This window comes from Cupressus sempervirens, chromosome 2 (assembly GCF_028749045.1).
Source record: "Cupressus sempervirens isolate cs-2001-9-10 chromosome 2, ASM2874904v1, whole genome shotgun sequence".
Classification (NCBI taxonomy): Eukaryota; Viridiplantae; Streptophyta; class Pinopsida; order Cupressales; family Cupressaceae; genus Cupressus; species Cupressus sempervirens.
This window is the reverse complement of record NC_143119.1, coordinates 653,780,921-653,804,051: the sequence shown is the minus strand read 5'-3', so window position 1 is coordinate 653,804,051 and position 23,131 is coordinate 653,780,921. Positions and strand designations below refer to the sequence as shown.

The 23,131-nt window shown below is 32.1% G+C and overlaps 1 protein-coding gene and 1 pseudogene across 1 annotated transcript; one reads left to right on the top strand and one right to left on the bottom strand.

The window, feature by feature from the left end:
* Positions 1–1,730: 1,730 nt before the first annotated feature.
* On the bottom strand, positions 1,731–2,297 carry LOC149575068 (heat shock 70 kDa protein pseudogene; annotated as a pseudogene).
* Positions 2,298–6,548: 4,251 nt separating this feature from the next.
* Positions 6,549–7,505, top strand: LOC149575067 ((R,S)-reticuline 7-O-methyltransferase-like). Its single transcript, XM_089815991.1, has 3 exons — positions 6,549–6,909; positions 6,997–7,061; positions 7,153–7,505. The coding sequence occupies exons 1-3, from the start codon at positions 6,549–6,551 to the stop codon at positions 7,432–7,434; spliced, it is 708 nt and encodes a 235-aa protein (XP_089672117.1). The 3' UTR covers positions 7,435–7,505.
* The last annotated feature ends 15,626 nt before the right edge of the window (positions 7,506–23,131 follow it).

The window sequence follows — 23,131 nt, the reverse complement described above, 5'->3', positions numbered from 1 at the left end:
ACTCATGGATTTGAAGCATATACTTTGTAATAATAATAATGTTTCAATTTTGTAGAGATTGCATGCATTCTCTGGTGCACACAAAAGAAAAGATAGAAGTGGATCTGGGGTTCAATAACTATGGTAGTCACCATTGGCACAATAGTTTCACTCTAGTCGTACCTACCACAAAGTGAAAACAGGGATTATAGATCTCAATGGGCCACCAATACTGACAATCATGGAACTACATTTGATAATTTAGAGATCTGAACCACATTATGCTTCATATTATTTATTTAAAATTGTCCCCAAACTATTTTGTTTTGTTCAACAAAACTTGATGCTAATAGGCAGTTATTAGTGATTCAGTAATCTTTTAGATTTGAGCGGAGAGAGTATATAGAGTTGTATCATTGAGTGCTAAATAAGAATTTCATTAAATAACATTTTTGTTTAATTCTTGACCTATATTAATGATTTAGGTATTTATTAGAGTATTTAATAAAAGATGTATAAAGAGTTGGTATCTCAAAGTTGAGTTGACATTTTGTTGAAAAGTTAAGATTACAAGGTTATATTGTCAATTATGGTGTCAAAAGATTGGGTAGAAATCTAAAATAGATGTATATCAAAGAGAAAAGTAAAATTATTTGGAAAATTGAAAAATAATGTTTAGCAATGACATATAGAAACCTTCTATAAGGAATAAAGTTTTCCAGATTATGAGTCAACATGTCTTGTTTCCACCTACTCAAAGTGGGAAAGGATCCACCCTAGATAAAGAGAGACTAAAAACTACTATACATGACTGAAAAAGTTGAGTGAAGTTTCTTCATTAATCAACCTTCATATTCACAAAAGATAACTTTGGCAAAAGCAACAATGTAAAACCGATCTTGGTGGCATGAAAAATACTACAAATACAAAATTAGCTCTGAAATACAACTAAATGCTACAGTGGAGATACACATGACCATCAAGATTTTGGGTTGTTCCCTTTACAAAGAAATATTTATTCTTCAATGAACTCATGATGAAGCTATGGAATCTAAATGGCCTAAGTGAAATCGATAATTTTTCTTACAATAGTGATGAAGTGAATATAATCACAAGAAGCAACTTTTTGAGCCAAGCCTTTGAGGGAAGAAGAATTCAACTCACAAATTAAAGTAAAATTGAATGAAAGTTGGTAATTGTACAAGATATAGAAGGTATATTTATGTATTAATTTTACTTAGTTAGCTTTCAATTTTTAATATTTAAAATATAACATTAACACAGTCACACCACTTTAGATCCCCCATTATGCCACTGTAGGTTATGCCTCTCAGTACAATAAGAATATGAAATATGAAAGATATGATTAATGAAATAAGAAGATATCCAATGAATAAAAATTAAAATAGCTACACATGAATTTTTAGTAATTTACTTTTTAAAGAAAATATAATATTTAACATTATATTTATATATCAAAAACATTACATTTACATATTAAATTAGAAACTATTTTTTATCATAAATATCTTTCTACTAATCATATATTAATTAAATTATGTTAAATATTATCATGACAAGTAATTAATACGTATTAAATATTTAATCTTTGTCATTATATCTCTATAATCTAGTATAACTTAAGGCAAATACAAGCCACTATTGTTGATATTGTGAAGGCCAACAGTCAAGTCTTCTTTTCCCTCCAATAATCGAGTCTCTTGGTTTCCAAAGACTCTTCATTTGTAATATTATTGGAGCCCTTTTATATGTTGCTCCTGAACAAAATGATTCACCATTCTGTTATCAAAATCCTCACCTCTGAGATGCGTATCACCGGCCGTGGCTTTAACCTCGAATATCCACTCCTCAATTGTCAGGAGTGACACATCGAAGGTCCCTCCGCCGAGATCAAAGATCAAAATATTCTTCTCTCCAACAGAAGAAGCTTTCTTGTCCAGACCATAAGCAATAGCCGTAGCTATTGGCTCATTAATAATTCTCATCACATTCATCCCCGAAATGACACCAGCATCCTTCGTCGCCTGTTGCTGCGAGTCATTAAAGTAGGTCAGAACAGTGATAACAACGTCTTTAACAGTTTGCCCCAAATAAGCCTCGGCAATCTCCTTTATCTTGATGAGCACCATGGAAGAAATCTCTTCTCATGACAAGAATTTGTCTCTCCATCACGATCAAGCTTGTGAAATTTTTTCAAACCAAAGTACAAGGGATCCTCTTACTACAATGGGCTATCAGTCAAAGGACTATAATGCTCATCCACCAATGCAGGGTGGGAAAATAGAACTGCAGGACATCAATCTGGAGGATGAGAGTAATTCGCAGGCTGTGCCAATTGATATCCATGGAAATCCTGTCTATATACAGAGTACTCACAGTAAATGTATGTCACTATATCCATTTGAGCACGGTGGAAACTCAAGCCACAATCTTGGCAATAAACGTGGGCAATTTCAAAGTGTAGGTCCAACTAATCCGTAGCCTACACATAATCTGCAAGGGGCAAATGAAAACCAGGTTCAAACGCACATAACAGAGGTGAATGTACAGGGTGCAAAACTCCATCCGCAATGTGTTAGAGTTGTTTCACAGGGTCTACAAATTGATTTGAAGGACGTTAATGTGCTGGGTAATCATGGTGGGAGCACAAACTAGCATCTTGGTAATATCAGTTTTGAGGCATCCAATACAAATATATCACAGGGAGAAGGCACACTTCATAATAATCTGTTCTCAAGCAGCAGAGAGGGCATTCAACATTTAAACCAGCGAACTAGTGTAACTGGTTCTCCATTTGAATTGGTTCAACTAGAGAACAGAGAACCCCAAATGAGAAGATCCACTAGAGAACGAAGAATGCCGGCTAAATTCTCTGATTATGAATTATTGTACGCTGAAGAAGTAGAGCCTTCAATTCTAGTTTCAAAATTTTCAGAACCATCTACATTCAAAGAAGCTCTCAAAGATGTCAATAGTGATAAATGGAAAATAGCGATGCGTGAAGAAATGGATTCTTTACTCAAGAATCGAACCTGGGATTTGGTATCTCTTCCGCCTAATCGAAGACCACTTAGGAACAAGTGGATATATCGTGTGAAAGATGAAGTGGAAGGCAATAAATGCTTCAAAGCCAGATTGGTGGTAAAGGGATTTGATAAAAAACAAGGGATAGATTTCAATGAAATCTTCTCACCAGTTGTCAAAATGACAACTATCCGAACTGTTCTAGGATTAGCAGCTACATGGGATCTTGAATTAGAACAACTTGATGTGAAAACAGCTTTCCTACATGGTGATGTAGAAGAAGAACTGTACATGGAGCAGCCACAAGGGTTCGTAAAGAAGGGACATGAACACCTTTATTGCAAATTAAATTGGAGCTTGTATGGCCTGAAACAAGCCCCAAGACAGTGGTATGTAAAATTTGATCGCTTCATGGCTGAGCATAATTTCACAAGATGTAAATCAGACCCATGTGTCTACTTCAAGAAACTTCCAAGTGGAGAGTTTGTCATCCTTCTTCTTTATGTCGATGATATGTTAGTAGTTGGCTCAAAACAAAAGAATAGTTAATGATTTGAAACAAAAATTGGCAAGCAAGTTTGCAATGAAAGACTTAGGGGCAGCTAAAAAGATTCTTGGCATGACAATCACAAGGGATAGGAAAAAGAGGGAAATCACTTTGTCTCAAAAAGAATACATTGACAAAGTTGTTGAAAGATTTGGCATGGCTGAATCAAAAATAACTCCTATTCCTCTTGCTGGTCATTTTCGATTAAGTTCTGAATTATGTCCTCAAACACAGGAAGAAAAAGAATTTATGGAGAAAATTCCATACAAATCAGCCATTGGTAGTATTATGTATGCTATGGTTTCTACTCGCCCCGACATTGCTCATGCGGTGGGAGTTGTGAGTAGGTTCATGAGCAATCCTGGCAAAGCTCATTGGGAAGCCGTCAAATGGATACTAAGGTATCTAAAAGGTACTTTAGATTATGTTTTATGTTTTGGTGGAAACAAAGTTCAACTACAAGGTTACACTGATTCTGATCTTGCCGGAGACTTGGACAAACGAAGGTCTACCACTGGTTACACCTTCACATTTGCTGGAGCTGCGATTAGTTGGGCTTCACGGTTGCAACATTGCATTGCTCTTTCTTCAACTGAAGCTGAATACTTAGCTCTTTCCAAAGGTGCAAGGGAAATGATTTGGCTTCAGCAGTTACTTGGTGAATTGAAAGTTCATCAAAATGAAAATAATCTATTTTGTGACAGCCGTAGTGCGATCTTCATGGCACATAATCAGTCATCATAGAGTCGCTCCAAGCATGTTAATGCACATGCTCACTTTGTTTGTCATGCAGTCGAAGAGGGCAAGCTGAATGTTGTCAAGATTGGCACCAAGATAAATTCGGCTGATATATTAACAAAGGTTGTTGTCAAAGAGAAGTTCGAATGTGCTAGAACTTCTCTTGGGCTTGTGAAGAAAAGATAGATCATTCTTTGAGCAGGGTATTGGGTGATCAGTTGCAGCATTGGTTGTCCTTCAGGTGGGAGTTTGTTGATATTGTGAAGGCCAATAGTCAAGTCTTCTTTTCCCTCCAATAATCTAGTCTCTTGGTTTCCAAAGACTCTTCATTTGTAATATTATTGGAGCCCTTTTATATGCTGCTCCTGCTCATTTGTAACTTAACTTTTTCTTATTAATTCAATACTCTGCAGTCTGGATGTAGCCACTATTGTGGTGAACTAGGATAAATCCGGTGTTGTGTATTTCTTCTTATTGCAACATTTTCATTCTCTGTTTAATCCTTTCAATTGGTATCAGAGCCTGGTTTTGGCCTGGTCATGGGTTCAAATCTCCCCGGTGCCTTCCCGACCCACGTAAGCACCTGGTATGCACGTCGAGGGGGAGATTGTTGGGTGATGCGATGTGCTCCCCTGCCTATAGGTGGTTAATTATGTGGTGTTCCATGTTCACTAACAGTCATGGCTTTTGGTGCAACGGCAAATGGGCCCCACAATTGGTATCAGAGCCTGGTTTTGGCCTGGTCATGGGTTCAAATCTCCCCGGTGCCTTCCCGACCCGTGTAAGCACCTGGTATACATGTCGAGGGGGAGATTGTTGGGTGATGCGACGTGCTCCCTTGCCCATAGGTAGTTAATTATGTGGTGTTCCATGTTCACTAATAGTCATGGCTTTTGGTGCAACGATAAATGGCCCTACAATTGGTATCAGAGCCTAGTTTTGGCTTGGTCATGGGTTCAAATCTCTCCGGTGCCTTCCCAACCCGCGTAAGCACTTGGTATGCGTGTCGAGGGGGAGATTGTTAGGTGATGAGATGCACTCCCCTGCCCACAGGTGGTTAATTATGTGGTGTTCCATGTTCATTAATAGTCATGGCTTTTGGTGCAACGACAAATGGGCCCTACAATTGGTATCAGAGCCTAGTTTTGGCCTGCTCATGGGTTCAAATCTCCCCGGTGCCTTCCCGACCCGCATAAGCACCATGGAAGAAATCTCTTCTGCAGTAAACTCTTTCTTCTCGCCTTTAAATGTAACTTCAATCATCGGCTTCTCACCAGGGCCTGTAATGACCTTGAAAGGCCAGAGCTTCATGTCGCTCTGCACCGACGGATCAAAAAATCGTCGTTCGATGAGCCGCTTTGCATTGAAGACAGTATTGGTGGGATTCATGGCAACCTGATTCTTTGCAGCATCACCGATGAGCTGCTCTATATCGGTGAAGGCGACATAGGACGCTCTGTATTCGTTCTCTAGTAGATCTTCTCATTTGGGGTTCTCTGTTCTCTAGTTGAACCAATTCAAATGGAGACCAGTTACAAAGCCAATGTTGAAGGTGATGACTTAGGAAAGTGGATTTGGGAGCTATCAAGTACAGTTTGGCATAGGATTGTGGCTTGAAGAGATTTGGGTTATGATTTGAGGAAGGTTGTGCAAGTACTAGGCATTAGCACAAAGGGTCTGGAAGTGGATTGGTAGGCAAGTGTTGGTGGCCGAGTTGATTTGCAATGTGTGTGGGGACGAGTTGGGTGCAGGGCACACCAAAAGGTTCTTCAGCAGGCAATCAGAGGAGCACAGTAGGAGTCAAGAGGCCGAAGGTTGACCATGTGAAGCTTGGGAAAGCTGGGTGACTTGCGCATCGGAGGGATGGCAACTGTGTCTTTCAGTGGATGTCAAGAATGGAGTCTTGGGCAGTTGAAGGTGGAAGACACGACTGAGTGGAGATGAAGCAGTAGTGCTAAGTTTCAGAGGTGTCATCAGGGATGACCAGCTTAGTGGAGTGAGACATGGAAGTGGTTTCATGCAAGTGGGTCAGTATCAGAGCACAAGGTGTGTAGGTTGGAAAATCAGTGTTGAATTTTTCGGAAAGATGGAGGATTTGAAAATAGAGAAATTTACAGGCAAGAATTACAGCCTGTGGAAAGTGCAGATGCGTTCCTTGCTGGTTAAGCAAGACTTGGCTCTCGCAATCAAAGGAAAGTCTAAGAAACCGTCTACAATAATTGATGAAGATTGGCAAAAGATGGATGACAAGGCGATGGCAACGAACCGCGATTTCCTGGAAGCGTGGCATCATTTGTATGACTGCACTGTCCATGGCGGATCTCCGTTCGAGAGGGCTCACGGATCTCATATTTGGGATTTTGCTAATTCAAACCCTAAGTTCAGTGCCATCATCAACGACGCCATGGCCAGCAACTCCCCACTGATAATGAACGCCTTCTTTGCAAATTATGACAGATTTGAGGGCGTCAAATCCCTGGTGGACGTCGGGGGAGGCGTTGGATCGGCGGCTTCAATGATTGTTCACAAATATCCTCACATTCGTGCCATTAATTTCAATTTGCCGCATGTCATTGCTTCCGCTCCAAAAGACTTTCCTGGTATGAAAAATCCAAACTTTTTAAATTATCAACAATCTACAAAATTTTTACTTTCCAAATAAGTGATCAATCATGAAATTGTTGCAGGGGTTGAACATGTTGCTGGTGACATGTTTGAGAGTGTGCCTTCTGCTGATGTGATTCTTCTCAAGGTAAAATAAAATGTGTCCAAAGATTATGTAGAGCTAATATAATGAATTTAATTGATTGATTATTTTTTCTTTAGTTTATGGTGAAATGCAGTGGGTTTTACATGATTGGAGTGATGAGGAGTTTGTGAGATTGTTGAAGAATTGTTATGAGGCAATTCCGGAGAAGGGGAAGGTGATAATTGTGGACGCAGTTGTGGAAGAGAATGGATGTTTGGGGTTGGCTTTTGATATGTTCATGATGGCTCACACTCATGGTGGAAAGGAAAGATCTGAACATGAGTATAAGATTTTATCTCAAGCTGCTAGTTTTAAACGTTATAATATTATTAAATTTCCCTTTGTTCAGGCTGTTGTAGAACTCTTTAAGTTCTAACTGACTTGAGAAACTTTCTCAACAAGAGAATGGATGATATTGTAAAATATTATATATGAATAAAGAATTAGTAAGATGCACAATCTAAATAAGTTCTTTGAGAAAGTCAGATTTTATTGATTCGTAAATTTCTTAGTCTAGATTCATAAAAGAATTAAATTTTTTTTAAAAATATAATTATATATTAATATTTTATTTTTTATTTATTACAAAAAAAAGTTTCATTCATTCACTTTTATTTATGACCTATTCAACTATCTTAAAAAATTTAAAATTTAAATAAATTATCATCCTTTACTGTAAAATTTCTTCTTATTCTAAATAAATATCGAACTGATTATATTCATTGTTAACAAACATTATACATATATATTTTGTACTACCATTAACCTACTAATTGTATATTTTAATCTTGTTAATTGTATGGTGAAAGCTACTTGATAAATTATAATATTAATGTCAAATTATTCATGTTAGTATTATTTTATTTTAAGTAGATGAGCATTTACCATAGAGTCTAGAACTCTCTTGAAATATCTATATAATGCAAAAAAAATCTGTATTATTTCTTATATTATTGTCACCGTACCTTATTTTACACCTTTCATTAATTAATCTGAAAAAGATATAGATGATAGAGATTTTGTGCAAATTATATGGATAAATGGTCGCAAGATAATCAATTCAAAGAAGAATTTGAAAGTATAAAAATAAAATTATTTTTTATATTATAATAAAAATAAATATAGATATAATATTTATGGAAAAATAGGTCATAAGAGAAATGAATGCTTCAAGAAGAAAAGAAAACATTATAGTTGATTCTAAAATGAATGTTTTTTGAGTATATGAATAAATGTTTCATATTCTTTTGTTAAAAACATGGCATAAAGAAACAATCAACTATTTCTTATTCACATAGCAAAATGAGGTTGCTGAAAAAAGAAAAAAAGAAATAGCTAGGTGTATGCTTCACTCTAGAAATATAGATGCTAAATTTTGGGTTGAAGTAGGGTTGTATATACTTTGAATAGATCACCTATTAAAGAAATTTTGAACATAACACTAGAAGACACATGGAGTGGAGGATAACATTTAGTATTTCATTTTAAATTATTTAGATGTAGTGCATATGTTGACATTCCCAATGAAAGAACCAACACATTAAAAAGATAAAAGTGAGAAGTGCCTAACAACCAATTATAGTGAGGATTCAACAACATATAGGATATACAATTCTAGAATAAATGAAGGTCGTATTAAAATGAATATGTATGATTTGATGAAGATATTGATAATATTCATTTTCTTATAGTGTCTTACTTTCCAATCTTGATTGAACACAATAAGTTTACTTCTACTAATGATCCAAATCAAGGTGTGCAATCTTGTACTAGAGGAGAAGAAACTCAATTGAAAGAATCAAGTAAAAATGATGATGAAAATACACAAAAATGCACAAGCACTTAAGAAATTTATCAAGGAGGTCCTAGAACATGTTTTCTAAATATGGTGTCATGGCTAAAGTTATGTTAATTGGCATTCTTTAATGAAGAATAGAACATAGGAATTAACAACATTTTAAGAATAAAAATGTGGTTGGTTGTAAATGAACATATAGAAAAAAATTCACATCAAATAACATCATTGAAAAATACAAGACAAGATTAATAGCTAAAGTTTTTTCACAAACATTTTCCAATTACTAAAACATGTTTCTCCTCTCCATTAGAGAAGGAATGCAAGAAACACATTTTCAAACTAAATGCTAATAAAGTATTACTAGCACTTAAACCTTTGAAAGGTGCAAGGATTGTGTCAATAGTGTTAATAATATTTTTTGTGTGTAGTGTAACATTCATAAGATAATTTTTTGCTAACCCTAAAAAGTAACAATGTTCATGTTAATCATTCTTCATTAGCTCTTATTATTCCAATCTATTCTCCATGTATAAAATTGAAATTCATCATGAAGTGTGATAATTTGAAAAAAAATAATCTAAAATCTAAACTTTCTATCTTCATTGGTTCTATTTATGTGTGGAGATCTAAGTTACTTTAGATATAGAGTAATATATTGTTTCTTTGAAGGACTATTTTATTGGATAGATCATAAGGAGAAACTTGTAATATATGGAATTAGATCCAACCAAATCCATTTAGAAATCCTAAGACAATATCAACTAAAGTAAATACAAAACTACATTCTTTTAAAAAAAATTATAGAATATGTTTGACATGCCTAGGAAGCAAACATAAACCATTTCCTCTTTTCTAGAATTTCAATTGAAATTTGGGGGATATGTACAAATAAGCTAGTACAAAGAGTACAAAGAAAATAAACTTCAAAACATGCCCTAAGGGCTTACAATAGCATAAATTTGGAGATAATTTCTCCTTTCAGTACCTCCTCTCAAACTCCACTCCGAATTGCCTTTTACAATGCCTGAAATCTCCTTAAATAGACCCCAGAGGGTTAAGGACTAGGAGTACATTCTAGAAAGTGCTAGTAGGCATCCACCGACCAAATAGAAGGTTCCAAAAGTTGCATTAGAAGTCGATGCAAATCTAGAAGAATCCAAAAATGGTAACCAAACTTTTGGGAGGCATAACTTTGGAAGCATAGCTCCGATTGACGAACCGTTTACATTTTCAAAAAGCTCTTGAAGCGCTCTATAGCCCTATGGACAAGCTTTGCTCTTCCCCCATTTTTTGGCCCTTTTCAAGGTCATTTAATGCCCCTAACCTGACTTTGAAGCATTCTAAGGAGGTCTCCAAAACTCGAAAAGCTGTGATAACTTTCGAATCGTGGGGCCTTTTGACCTGATTCTTTTTTTGGAATGCTCTAAATCACAATTACATTCATCTGGCCAATTCACACCTTCTAGGTCACAAAAATGATGGCCAAATTGCATGCTCCTATTTTTTGAGATTTTATAGCTCACTGATAGTGGAACTGTGAGAGTTAGAACCTTTATTTGGTCCAAATGGGTATCCAAAAATGAAAACACATGAAACAAAAACTAAGTGTAAGTACATTTTTTTGGGTGACACAGGATTGCCCTTATACCTCTTGATGCTCCTGCATCGCATACACATGCAAGTATAGGGTAAGTATCCGTAGAAAGTGCATATAAATCATCCATCTAACTATCATCATTAAATAACTACTCAATCACTATATACAAGCATCATCATTGAAGGAATAACCATGAACACATGAAATAACAGAGTATCAAGTAGCTTATCAAATATGTTAACTGAGTATGAAATAACATCTAGCCAAATCAAGTAACCACGTACCACCATCATAAAACATAACCATAAAGACAACCCAAAATAATTTCACAATATAACATGATAAGTAAACTAGGGGTAGGCACTACATTAAATAGTTTATTTTCTAATGTAGTACCTAAGTACCTATTTAAAATATTGCATTCTATAGAAGGAAAACATATAGAAAAAAAGAAAAGCAATAATCATATTTCAAAACTTGAATCTCTTCCATTAACTAACCTCCCTCTACATTTCTTTGTTGCTTCTTAAATAACTAAAAGCTCTCTAAATTTGAAAAAAAGAAGAAGTAAAGATTACCTTTTTTGGTAGATTTTAACAAATCTTTAATTTTTCCATTTTAGGTAACCTTTGAAATTAACTCCTAAAAAGATAAAAATAAAATTAGGCTTTCCTTAAGCTATGAAAACTTGACCTACCAAATAATCTTTGAATATGGAAATGTTCATTCAAAGTTATTAGAAAAAACAAACTCTAAAAAATAGACAAAAATTATGACAACTAAGTTTTTGGGGCCTAAACAAATTTTCTAGGAGCTGAAAAATAAATTCTTCTAGACACAATGGATTTGAGCTAATTGTTGGGCCATCAAACTCCCCCTTTCCAAACCAGTATAAAAATTTGAGAGAAAACCTAGGTCTGAGTCAAAAGTTATGACTCCCAGAAGTTAATACATCAAGATGGTTTATTATCTGATATAAATTTAAAGTTGAAAGCAAAAATTTCTTATATTTTATAATATTTAGCTATTTGAATGGTAAATATGAAAACAAAATAGAAACTTCTTTAAAGTTATATACTTTCTTGATTGGTAAACAACCGAAACTTAGATTAATTATTGTTATTTTTTTAATTATTTATTTATTTATTTTAATGTGTTAAGGGGATTTGAACCCAAGACCTCCCACATGAGAGGCTCACATGTTACCATTGTGTTGTAGGCTATTTCTTAAGTTAGAGTTTTATTTTATTTTATTTTACATTAACATTAAAGAAAATAGAATTTCATGTTTCATTTATATTTTAGTAAATTATTCAAATATTTTAGAAAATTAACTATAATTAGATCATATAAAAAGATATCAAATGATTTAATCCAACAAAAATTTTATAAAGAAAAATCAAGTTTTAAATATATTTAATTATTTGAAAAATTAATTAAATAGAAGAATTAAATTTACTCATATAATATTCGAAAGTATGCATGGATTATTTTAATTCAATTTTGTTATATTTCTATTGGATAGAATCAATTTACTTATAAGAAATTTCTCTAGTATTTTAATATTTATTTCGAAGAAATTTATTAAAAAATAAATTTAGTTTTAGATGTCAATTTGGAAAATAAAAAAGGAATTAATTTAGATATATAGATAAACACCTTTCTAATAAGTTTTCTAAATTCTTTTAGATAATATTTAAGTAAATTTATCTATATTTTCTCAATAAATTTTTTTTTTTTAAAAACTTAATCATTTTTATTGACAAATAGAATGGTGTAATCAGTTTTAGTTGGATCATTATTTATGTTATATATTATGTTGTAAGATATGCAATGGTGAAATCATTTTTTCCTCTAGTAATGTAAGAATAAGAAAACCTAATATAAAGAAGTCAGAATTCATTAACATAGAAATAATAAAATGAAAATAAATCAATTTTATACTAATACCTATTAATTTATTGGTCAAGAGGTTTTCTATAGTGAAATATTCATGAATGTAAAAAAATTATTATTTAAAAAAATAAAATTGTGGTTTGTCTCACTATTTTATGAAGTGATAAGCTGATAGAATAAAATATTAAATTAATGTGCTTTCAACTACAATTAATGTACAACTTGTGACACAAATAAAAACCACCTTATATATCACAAGAGAATAAAACCAATCATCCTATTATTATTATTTTTTTTTAAATTCTAAATTTCCCTTAGGAAAATGTTGTCTATTGCACATAGTATGGGCAGTAATTGAATATGAATTGAATTTAGTTAATATTTTAAAGAATTTCATAAGGGTTTGTGGAGGTACAAATTAGAGTAGGTGGGAGAATCATAATAGAATCAAATTTAATTTAGAAACTTAATTATAAGAATCATAAATTTTGATTTTCATTAAGTTAAATACAATGTATTATTTTTATTTTTTAGTTGATTTTTGAATAACCAAATAAAAACATATTTCAAAAAACCAATAAATCATTCAATTTAGAAAGAAAATTTAAGGAATATTTTATTATAATAAAAAAATTTATTTGAAAATTAGAAAGTATACAAATAAACTAAATAAAAGAAAAAATTATAATAATTTTACAACTTAATTTTTAAGAAAAATACCAAAAGAAAAAAATCCAATGGAAAATAAATTGGATAACAACTCTTTTATATGTTTTGAAAATACATATATACACAATTTTTATTTTTTTCCATTGTTCATTAAAAAAAAAGATATTTTTATCTATAACAATAACCACATTTTTAGTCATCAATAAATATTAAAATATTAAAATATTTAAAGTAGAGTTAAAAAATTCACCTTCATTGTAATCTTTTTTAATGTTTAGTAGTTGATAACCTATGAACTAACACATGCTTTTACTACTATACTATATATATTATAAAATTACTTTTTATGGACCATGTATATCTTAAACTATAAGTCAACCCTAATACTAATATTAACATCATCTAATTAGTATAAAAAAATTAAATTGGGTATCTTGATTATAAATTTTAGATTTGTTGAAATTTGATCTCTTGGCTTATTTTACACAAAATTTTAATTAAAATTTTAGATATGCTAGTGTATGATTATTGGAATCAGCCATCCAAAAGAAATTGAAATTATAATTGACAGTCATGTAAAGAACAAATAAGCACTAAGTAAAGTTTCAAATTATTGTTGTCCCTTAAAACATGTAAAATATAAATTAAAATAACATGTATCCCATAGTGTTCATATTATTGCTGCAATAAACATGTATCCTAGACTGTCCATGCTCTTTCTCTTCATTGAATGGGAACACAAACTCCTCTTGATCATCTTCATCATTTTGTCCTCCTAGAGAATTATCATATGAATCCAAAATCATTGCACTAAACTACAAAGGTTCTTCCTCCAGGAATTGGGGAGGCTGATCTGAAACATCATTGTATACATATCCATTTTCACTTGGACTCATACTTGTAATGCCATTACTCTCATTGTTGATGTTATCATAGGGGACGTAGTTTCCACATTGAATTTGAGAATAATTGTTTTGGACAAAAGCTATCTTGGATGATTGCCTTTATTTCTTGAAGAATTCAACTTTATTCTGATGAGTTCAACCAATAAAAGGGACGTTGTTCTCTTCATGGCCTCACACTCACTAGCCATCTTGTTCTTGGGTTTAGCAGGTGGAGAAGTCTTTTTCTCAAATAATTCAATCTTTTAGGGTTTCATACCCTAAATATGTAATTGTTGGCATTGGAGCAGTAGCTATGTGTTCCAATAAAGGTACTAGATTCAATAGGGGAATTTGATTGGACATAGTAGCCACTCCTACTACAAATAGTGGTATGGTTACTATATTGTTCAAACTGAAGGAAGACACAAAGTTCCCTCCACCATGTGGATCTACCTACTTAATGAATGTAACAACCTCTTTGAAGACATTTTCAAACCAATCAATGTCTCTTGGTAGGAGTCTCCTTAGAAAAATAGAATTTAATGAACCCATTGTTCCCAAATAGATCTGGATGAGCCTTTTGTGGTATATTGTAAGCAAATTCCATTATTTGATACATCCTATAGAAGCGATGATAAAACTATGAAATAGTCTCATGGTGATCCCTCTTAATTGAGATGAACTAATGATGTAGTCCATGATAGTTGGATCAATATAGACCTTGAATTATGCCAAAAAAATTCTCTCAAAAGATTATTGATGATGATGGAAGATTGAAGTACCAATTGACTATTGTTTCCCCCAAAGTGTAAATGAAAAGGTGATAGACCACATCCATATGTTGAATCTAGTTTTCATTACATGTATTTCCTTGTAAATTTTAATATGATCTTCTATTTTTTTTATTCTCCATGGATTAACTATGGGCAAAACTTTTACATATTTTTGGGCATGTTGTGTAACTGACTAGTTATGTTCAAAGGTAGACTTTGGGCATTGAAGAAAGACATGGTGCATAATGATGGGAATGTGTGAGGTAGAATATAGAGTGGATGACGATGATGGAATTTTTAGTGTGAGTGAGTGGAGCCTAGGTATCCCTTTATTACTTTGAGGCTTGAGTCTCAAGAACACTTTCTTCACAAGTGAAAATCTCAATTCTCATTGAAAGGGAGATGACTAGTCAATATCTTTCAGTTTGCACAACTTTGGGGAAGAACACTATGGATCTTAATGCACCTATGATAAAAGAGCATAGGTTATTTATTAATCCAAAAAAAAGTTTTCTTACCTTTAGCATCACATTCAAACTAAGGATTATCAAAATAGGAGGGATAATGGAAAGATATCACCTGATCTAGTGAGTCCCCCACTATAACGGTACACTCACATTGTAATTTCTCCTTCTGGTCATCTTATCGTATGGTACAAAACTCCGTGTACATATGGAAATATTAGAGTTGATGATGTAATATAGCTATCAGAACAAGACCCAAAAGATAGAACATTGTGTTTATAGTCCTTATTGGATAAAAGCATAAACCTATGTCACCCTTTAGTAAAGGAAAAGGCTAAAAAATGTATTACTATTAACATTCAATGACATAAAACTAATATTATTATTTAGAATTTTAAAATGAAGTAAACTAATGAAATGTGTAGAAATGGATGAAGTTTAGGTTTATATTTTTTAACAATTATTTGGAATAAGAATTGATATATTTTCCTAAATTTTAAAGAAATATGTTTAGTTGTTGAAAAACATTGAAAATTAGTGGCTTTGTTCCAACCACAAAACTGTAATGAAATAAACTTATTTTCATATGAACTTAGACAATGTTATAGATAACATATATAGCTAGAAAAAACAAAAAATAAAAATTGACTTTAGAACTATATTTTCTCTTTTATAATGATTGAATTTTCAACTCACCTAAAATTGATACTTTTCATCTCCCACCACATTTTTCAAAACAAATCTAGTTGTACTAGAAGAAAAATTATACATTCTTGAAGAGGACTATCTCCTCTAGAACATCATAAAATTTTTAATTTTTTTATATGATATAATATATTTTTTTTTTCTCAAAATTGACATCTTTTTTAGTGTTAAAATATATGCTTGTTGAATTTTTTAATTAGAATATATTATATCTAATCAAAAAACTATGAACTCTATATGAGAGTATTCTTGACTTTGAGCTCTATAAAATGTTGTTTATATATTACTACAAAAATATCATAAAAAATAGTAAGAGTTATTGAAACATTTATTTTCTAAAATAATTTTATTTCTTTAGTAAATTGATAAAAAAAAGTATAAAGCATGCATTTAATAGACATTTCCAATTGGAAAATTGTGAGACCACATATAACTTAGCTATAATGAATTCATCTAAAAGATATGTTTGAAAAAAATCTACTTTTGGATAGAAATAGTCAAATTCAATCATTATAATAAGTCAACCTAAAAGGTGATGTAGCTTTGTACTTTTACCCTAGTATCACCATCATTAGCCTTAATCCATGAATTTTTACCTTTAGGCTCCTTGGGACTAGAAAACTCAATAATAAGCCTTCTTTTTAGAAACTCAATCATATCTCAAAGAAGTGTGTTCAAAATCATACTTACCTTCCATTGCAACCTCTCAAGCTAACAAAAAATCAAGACAACCTACTTCTGAATGGAACCCAAATGGATGGATTCTACATGACTTGGTTATTGTATGGTGTAGTATATGTGTAGAATATCCGCAAGATGACATTTCCCTAGTCAAAATTGAGACCAAATTAGACACTCTATTGATCTTGTTCGATGACATATCTTGTTTTGAGGGAGGAGCCTCATCATTATGTACCGGGGGATCAATATCATAGTAGGAAGCATTTTTATATTCTTCTTGATGACTTCTTAATTCAAAAAATTTATAAGCCTTCAGATATTCTAAATTTCTATCACGTTTTACAACTTTCATAATTTGTACAACTCCGTGGAGTTTTGGAGTGTCAAAATTTTCTACATCCTCAAATTCCTTGGGAAATTCACACTTATTCCAACATCAAAAATTGAAACAATTTCATTAGTTCCAAAAATTTTAACAACCTGATTTGTCTATGCTGACAGATTAGATACTACATCTTGGAAACTAGCACATTCCAACTCTGAATGAATCCTTCAATGAAGGCGACAATAGTTAGGAAGAAAAAGGATATTTGGATTTGGATCATCTCCAAGATACTTCAAATTTCTTGTTATATTAACCATTAAACCTTTCAGAACCTCATTGTTTACATGTAATTCCTTCTAAACTATCAGAGCAATGTTGGTTGGAACCTCATCATGCATTGAGTGTTATAGACCTGCATGTCTGAAGGAGTAGGATGTAACCATATAGAGGAATCATTATAGCTCCTTCTGTACATTTCAAACATTGTGTGTTTATATTATTGCTGCAATAAACATGTATCGTAGAGTGTCCATGTTCTTTCTCTTCATTGAATGGGAACACAAACTCCTCTTGATCATCTTCATCATTTTGTCCTCCTTTACATTTATCATATGATTCAAACACCATTGCATTAAACTACAAAGGTTGTTCCTCTATGATTTGGGGAGGCTAATCTGAAACATCATTGTACCCAAATCCATTTTCACTTAGACTCATGCCTGTAATACCATTATTCTCATTGTTGATGGTATCATAGGGGCCATAGTTGTTGCTTTGATTTTGAGAATAGTTGTTTTGGACAAAGAGTCATCTTGGATGATTGTTTTTATTTCTTGAAGAATTCAATTTTATCCTAATGATTACATTAGATAAAAGATACATTTTCATCTTCATGGCATCACACTCATTAGCCATATTCTTCTCAATTTTGATAGGTGCAGAAGTATTCTTCTTAAAGAATATGATCTTATAGGGGTTTATAACTTGAATATGTAATTGTTGGCATTGGAGTAGTAGTAACATGTTCTAATAAAGGTACTAGATTCAATAGGGGCATTTGATTGGGTAGAGTAGCTGCTCATAGAAATGGTAGTATGGTTACAACATTATTCAAAGTGAAGGAAGACACAAAGTTCCCTCCACCATGGGGATCTACCTAATCCTTGAATGTAACAACCTCTTTGAAGACCTTTTCAATGCTATCAATGTCTCTAGGTGGGAGCCTTCTTAGAAAAATAGAAGTTGATGAATCCTTTGTTCCTAAAAGGATCTCAATGTTAGCATTTTGTCATATAGTGTAAGGAAATTCCATTATTTGATACATCCTATAGAAGCGATGATTAAATTGTAAAATAGTCTCATGGTGATCCCTCTCAATTGAGATCAATTGATGATATATGATAGCTAGATCAATATAGACCTTGAATTGTGCCCAAAAAAATATCTCAAAAGAGTTACAATCTCTTATTGATACTGATGGCATATTGAAGTACTAATTGAATTTTGTTTCTAGCAAAGTGTAAGCAAAAAGGTGACAGACCATGTCCATATATTGAATCTAGTTCTAATTACATATTTCCTTGAAAATCTTAATATGATCTTCTTTTGTTTGTGATTTTCCATTGATGAACCATGGACAAATCTTTTCCATATTTTTGGGCAAGTCATGTGATGGACTAGATAGGTTGAAAGGTAAATTTTGAGCATTGAAGAAAGACATAGTGCATAATTATGGGAATGTGTGAAGTAGAATTTAGAGTGGATGATGATGATGTAATTTTAAATGTGAGTGGGTGGAGCTTAGGTATCCCTTTATTATTTTGAGGCTTGCAAAAATGATTGAGTCCCAATAGTCAGTGCTTGTTGAAAAGGAAATGGTTGGTCAAGATCTTTTAGTTTGCACACCTCTAGGGAAGAAAACTATGGATCTTAGCATGTCTATGCAAAAAGAGAACATTCTAAAAAGTGCACATTGCTTAAAAGTGCTCCTTCTGAAAAGAGCACCTTTTGACTATGAATAAACTTACAAAAAATAGAAGTTATAAATAATTTAAAATAAAAGTTATAAGCTTGCCTAGGAGTTAACGCACCTTTTTATTTCTCATATGTCAACAACATAGGGGTTAGTGCACAAATTAACCACATGGTGTCTACAACCTTATGACTCATCTAGAAGGTTGGAAAAAGCTTGTGCTTAGTTGTCTACACCTTCTAGTTGTTTCTAGAGACATTCTAGTTGCTTCCTGAGAGTTCTTTATATTCGGCTACTCTTAGAGGCTTAGAGAGAGCATTTGGGGAGCATTTTAGAGCATTGAAGGACTCGGGAACGTGAGAGAAGGAAGGAGGTTGCTTTGCAATTTCTGAGGAGAAGCGAATTAGCATCAGAATCTGGGTAGACTCTTGTGATTTTGCTTATGTTATTTTCGCATCTTGCACTTCCTATCTTCTTCGTGTCTTCCATATGCTTTCTAAGGGTTTTCCTATTTTAGTTGTATGCATTCTCAATATGGGTAGTTAAAATTTATTTGAGAAAACCTTATATGCAAAGATCTGAAGAGATTACAGGGCTAGGGTTTAAATTATAACCAAATCCATTAGAAAATTTTACTGAGTAAATTTGGAGAACAAATATTTTATGGATTTTCTTAAAATTGAAAGCCTTTAAAATTGTATAGATATAGACATGTTTATTCAGATATATATATATATATCTATATATATATATCTATATATATATATATATATATAGATATATATATATATATATATATATATATATATATATATATATATATACACATACATATGTATATATATATATATTTTTAATTAAAAATCAAATATAGAATTGCAGTTGAGAATTTTTATTAAAAATTTGAATTTCATTTTGTGTCTGTGAAATGTGATTTTGAATATGTTATAAAGAAAGTTTATATAAATTTGGGTGGGGCAGATTACATTTCCCCCCCGTACCCTGTGCCTTTAATGCTTGCTGGGTACCTGCTTATGTAGCGTACCCATGACAGTGTACTTAAAACATCAGTCGCAGGGTACCCGCGATGGTAGTCACGTTGTGACAGTCATTCGATACAACAACGATCTTTTTAAAATTTGATTTTTTTTTTCTAAAGGAAGAATGTATGTAATTTGATTTTATATTTCATTTTTTATAAAATGTTAATATTAATAATTATGTGTGTGTGTGTGTGTGTGTAAGTATGTATGTAAGTTATTAGTTATTAATAATTATCATAATTTGATAAATGATTTAAGGATGATCTTTTATAATAATGAATTAATATATAGATTTAATTAATTAATTTAGATTACGAAGAAAAGATGTTTATGAAATTAATTGGTAAATTCTCATGTCAAAACTTACTATTTAAATTTTAAAGGGGGACGTTTGCAAACAAAATATCACTTTAATAATTGGAAGATCGATTTTTAGAGTTATAAAGGGAAACCTTTTTTCACCAAACATATACATGGATTAGGAAAAACATGCAAAACATTCTTCCATTCAATGTCTAAAATTGGAAACAAAAACTAATACCTCCACACTTAATTTAATTATAGCAAAACCAAAACATGTGCTTGCATTGTGTATTCTCTATGCTTCTGTTTTGGGTTTTGGGTTAACTAGTGTTGACTAGTTATAGGACATCTACCGAAGGCTCTGGGGTTATGATTGTGATTTCATGATGATGTCTTATTTTTTATCTTTATAAAGCCAACCATGGTTATGTGATGGAATGCTCTATGAAATGTTTGTAATTACTGATTATTATTATTTTCTAGTCTTCTTGTGAGAAGCTAAGATTCTTATGTATGAGACATTTGACCTAATCATTTTTGAGTCATCGATTAGTTATCCTTGGATTATTTTTCAGTCGCCATGATGGGACTAAAATGTTGATTTATGATGTCATGATGTGGCATGTTTTGACTCAACCATTTTGGAGTCCTTGATCAGTATGATTTTGAGATATATTTTGGTTATTAAGAACCAATGGATACTTTTGATTATTAGTGATACCTACAGCTACCAATAGAGAACTGTTGTGGTCATGATTTTCTATGGATTCTTTTCAGTTGCTCATGGAGTTTTGATACTTTTATTGTGGATTATCTTTTGATATTTCTTTCTAGTTGCTTGTATAGGACTAAGGTGATTTATGATTCCATGAGCTTACAGTAGGTTATCTTCTTGTAGTGTTGGGAAGTGGCTTGCAATGGGGGCCGAGGCCCTAAGAGACTGCCAGGGTAACTCATTGTAAGTTGTTTTAATAAGTGAAAACATTCTCACCTAATACTAACTTAATGAACCTAAAAAGATAATTTTTTTGTTCTCGCCCATGCCTCGAGTGCTTGTACAGACTAGGATGGGAGTAGAGAAAATGCTTGGTTGTGACCTTACATTCCATAATATGTCCTGTCAGTATGAGAGGATACTAGTGGCCGCATGAGGATTAGTAGGGACTCGTGGAGTATTAGCTAACAGCCAAGGTAACTTCTACATGATATATGCAATGACACTTTCCCACTTGCATGGTAGGTTTCCTACATGTCTTTCTTGTGCCTCTAGGAATTAGATGTCAATTTTGTGATTGGAACCTTTGAGTTAGTAAAATTTTAGGATTCCTAGACTTAGAGAGTATTATGCTATGTGATTTTGATAGCTTATTTGGGACTTGAGATTATCTCCTTAGCACGGTGGGAGTGGACCACTTAGGTTCCACGCAGTTGGGTGGTAGTGTTTTTCCACTCTTATCAATTGAGAACCATTTGAGACGTCATGGCTGATGCATCCTTTATCATGGTGGATATGTATCCTTTCATTGATGATTAGCATATGTTAGATAATGTTATCTTATTCTTATATTTGCATGTTAGATTATTTTTTGCATATGATGTAGTATGTATAGGTGTGACATTCCTACCATGTTAATACCGATGATCTCTTTGGTGATTTGGAATGTTATGCACGAAGGGATGGCTAGGACCCATGATAGTCTAATGATGCTATTTATGGTTGGGAGGAACCATGCACTTAATTATGTTTGATCTTTTATGATGGATGTCTATATCTTCTATGATGATGTATCATGTATGACATGTGATTACCTTTACTTTGTTCCATCATGGATTAGAATAGGATGATGTACCTTATTTCACATATGTATATTCTTTTAAGCCTTTCATACCCTGTGACATGTACAGTGGATGATTGAGCATTTAGGAATGTAATGTATAAGCATTGGACTTATCATTATCATTTCATGTGGTTGTTGTATTAGATGGATTGAATAATGTTAGTTGATTTAGATGTAATTCAACATTAAGAGATCCTTAAAGAATGTAACCTATTATGTATGTTATGTTTACTTTTAGATGGACATTGCTATTGCTTCCATTATTGTGTATAAGTTATATGTGGTATTTACTTTCATGTATTTTAAAAAAAAAATGCTACCAAACTTAGTAAAACTTTAGGTTTATTCTTTGGATCCCTTGGCGGGGCATTACAATTCCTTTCTCAGCTAGGCAGATGGACTCTAAAATGAATTTTTAAAGTAAGACATAATTTTTTGAATTAAATGTAAGCTAGGAAACTTGTGCCCAAATATTTTAACATTTTAAAATTTAATGTACACAAATTTTACTACAAAGTAATGTTAAACATTAAAAATAATAAAAGTAATATTAAAAATTACTCAACTTTTATAACAAAGCATGTTGATATTCTTGTGGATACCAAAACTTCATCATTTGATCACAACATTTTAGGATTTCTTAAAAAGGACTAAAGCACGTCTTATTGTATTTGTTGTAGGCAATATATACTATTCAATCACTTCCATCTAATTATTTTTTTCTACTTCAACTAATGAAATGTAAGTATTTATATTTTTAATTACAAGTTTTAAGTTTTCTTTCATATGTTAAATTTGAAATTTCTATATTTTGGGTCTTATGGAAAGGGATTTTAAGAATCACTATCCTATATTTTATATTTGAGGATGAAATATATATATTAAAATATGAAACTCATAAAACATATTAAATAAGTTATAATAGTAACATATGATAAATTTTAAAAATTATTAATTATAAATATTTTCATATTAGAAAATAGTATTTTTTAATATTTAAATATATCTAAGTAATTTGAATGACAAATTTGTAAATTTGTAAATTTTAAAAATTTATTTTTATTTTATGTAAACTTTCCTAAGAATCAATTACCAATGTTAGAAATCAAGTTTACAAACATAGTT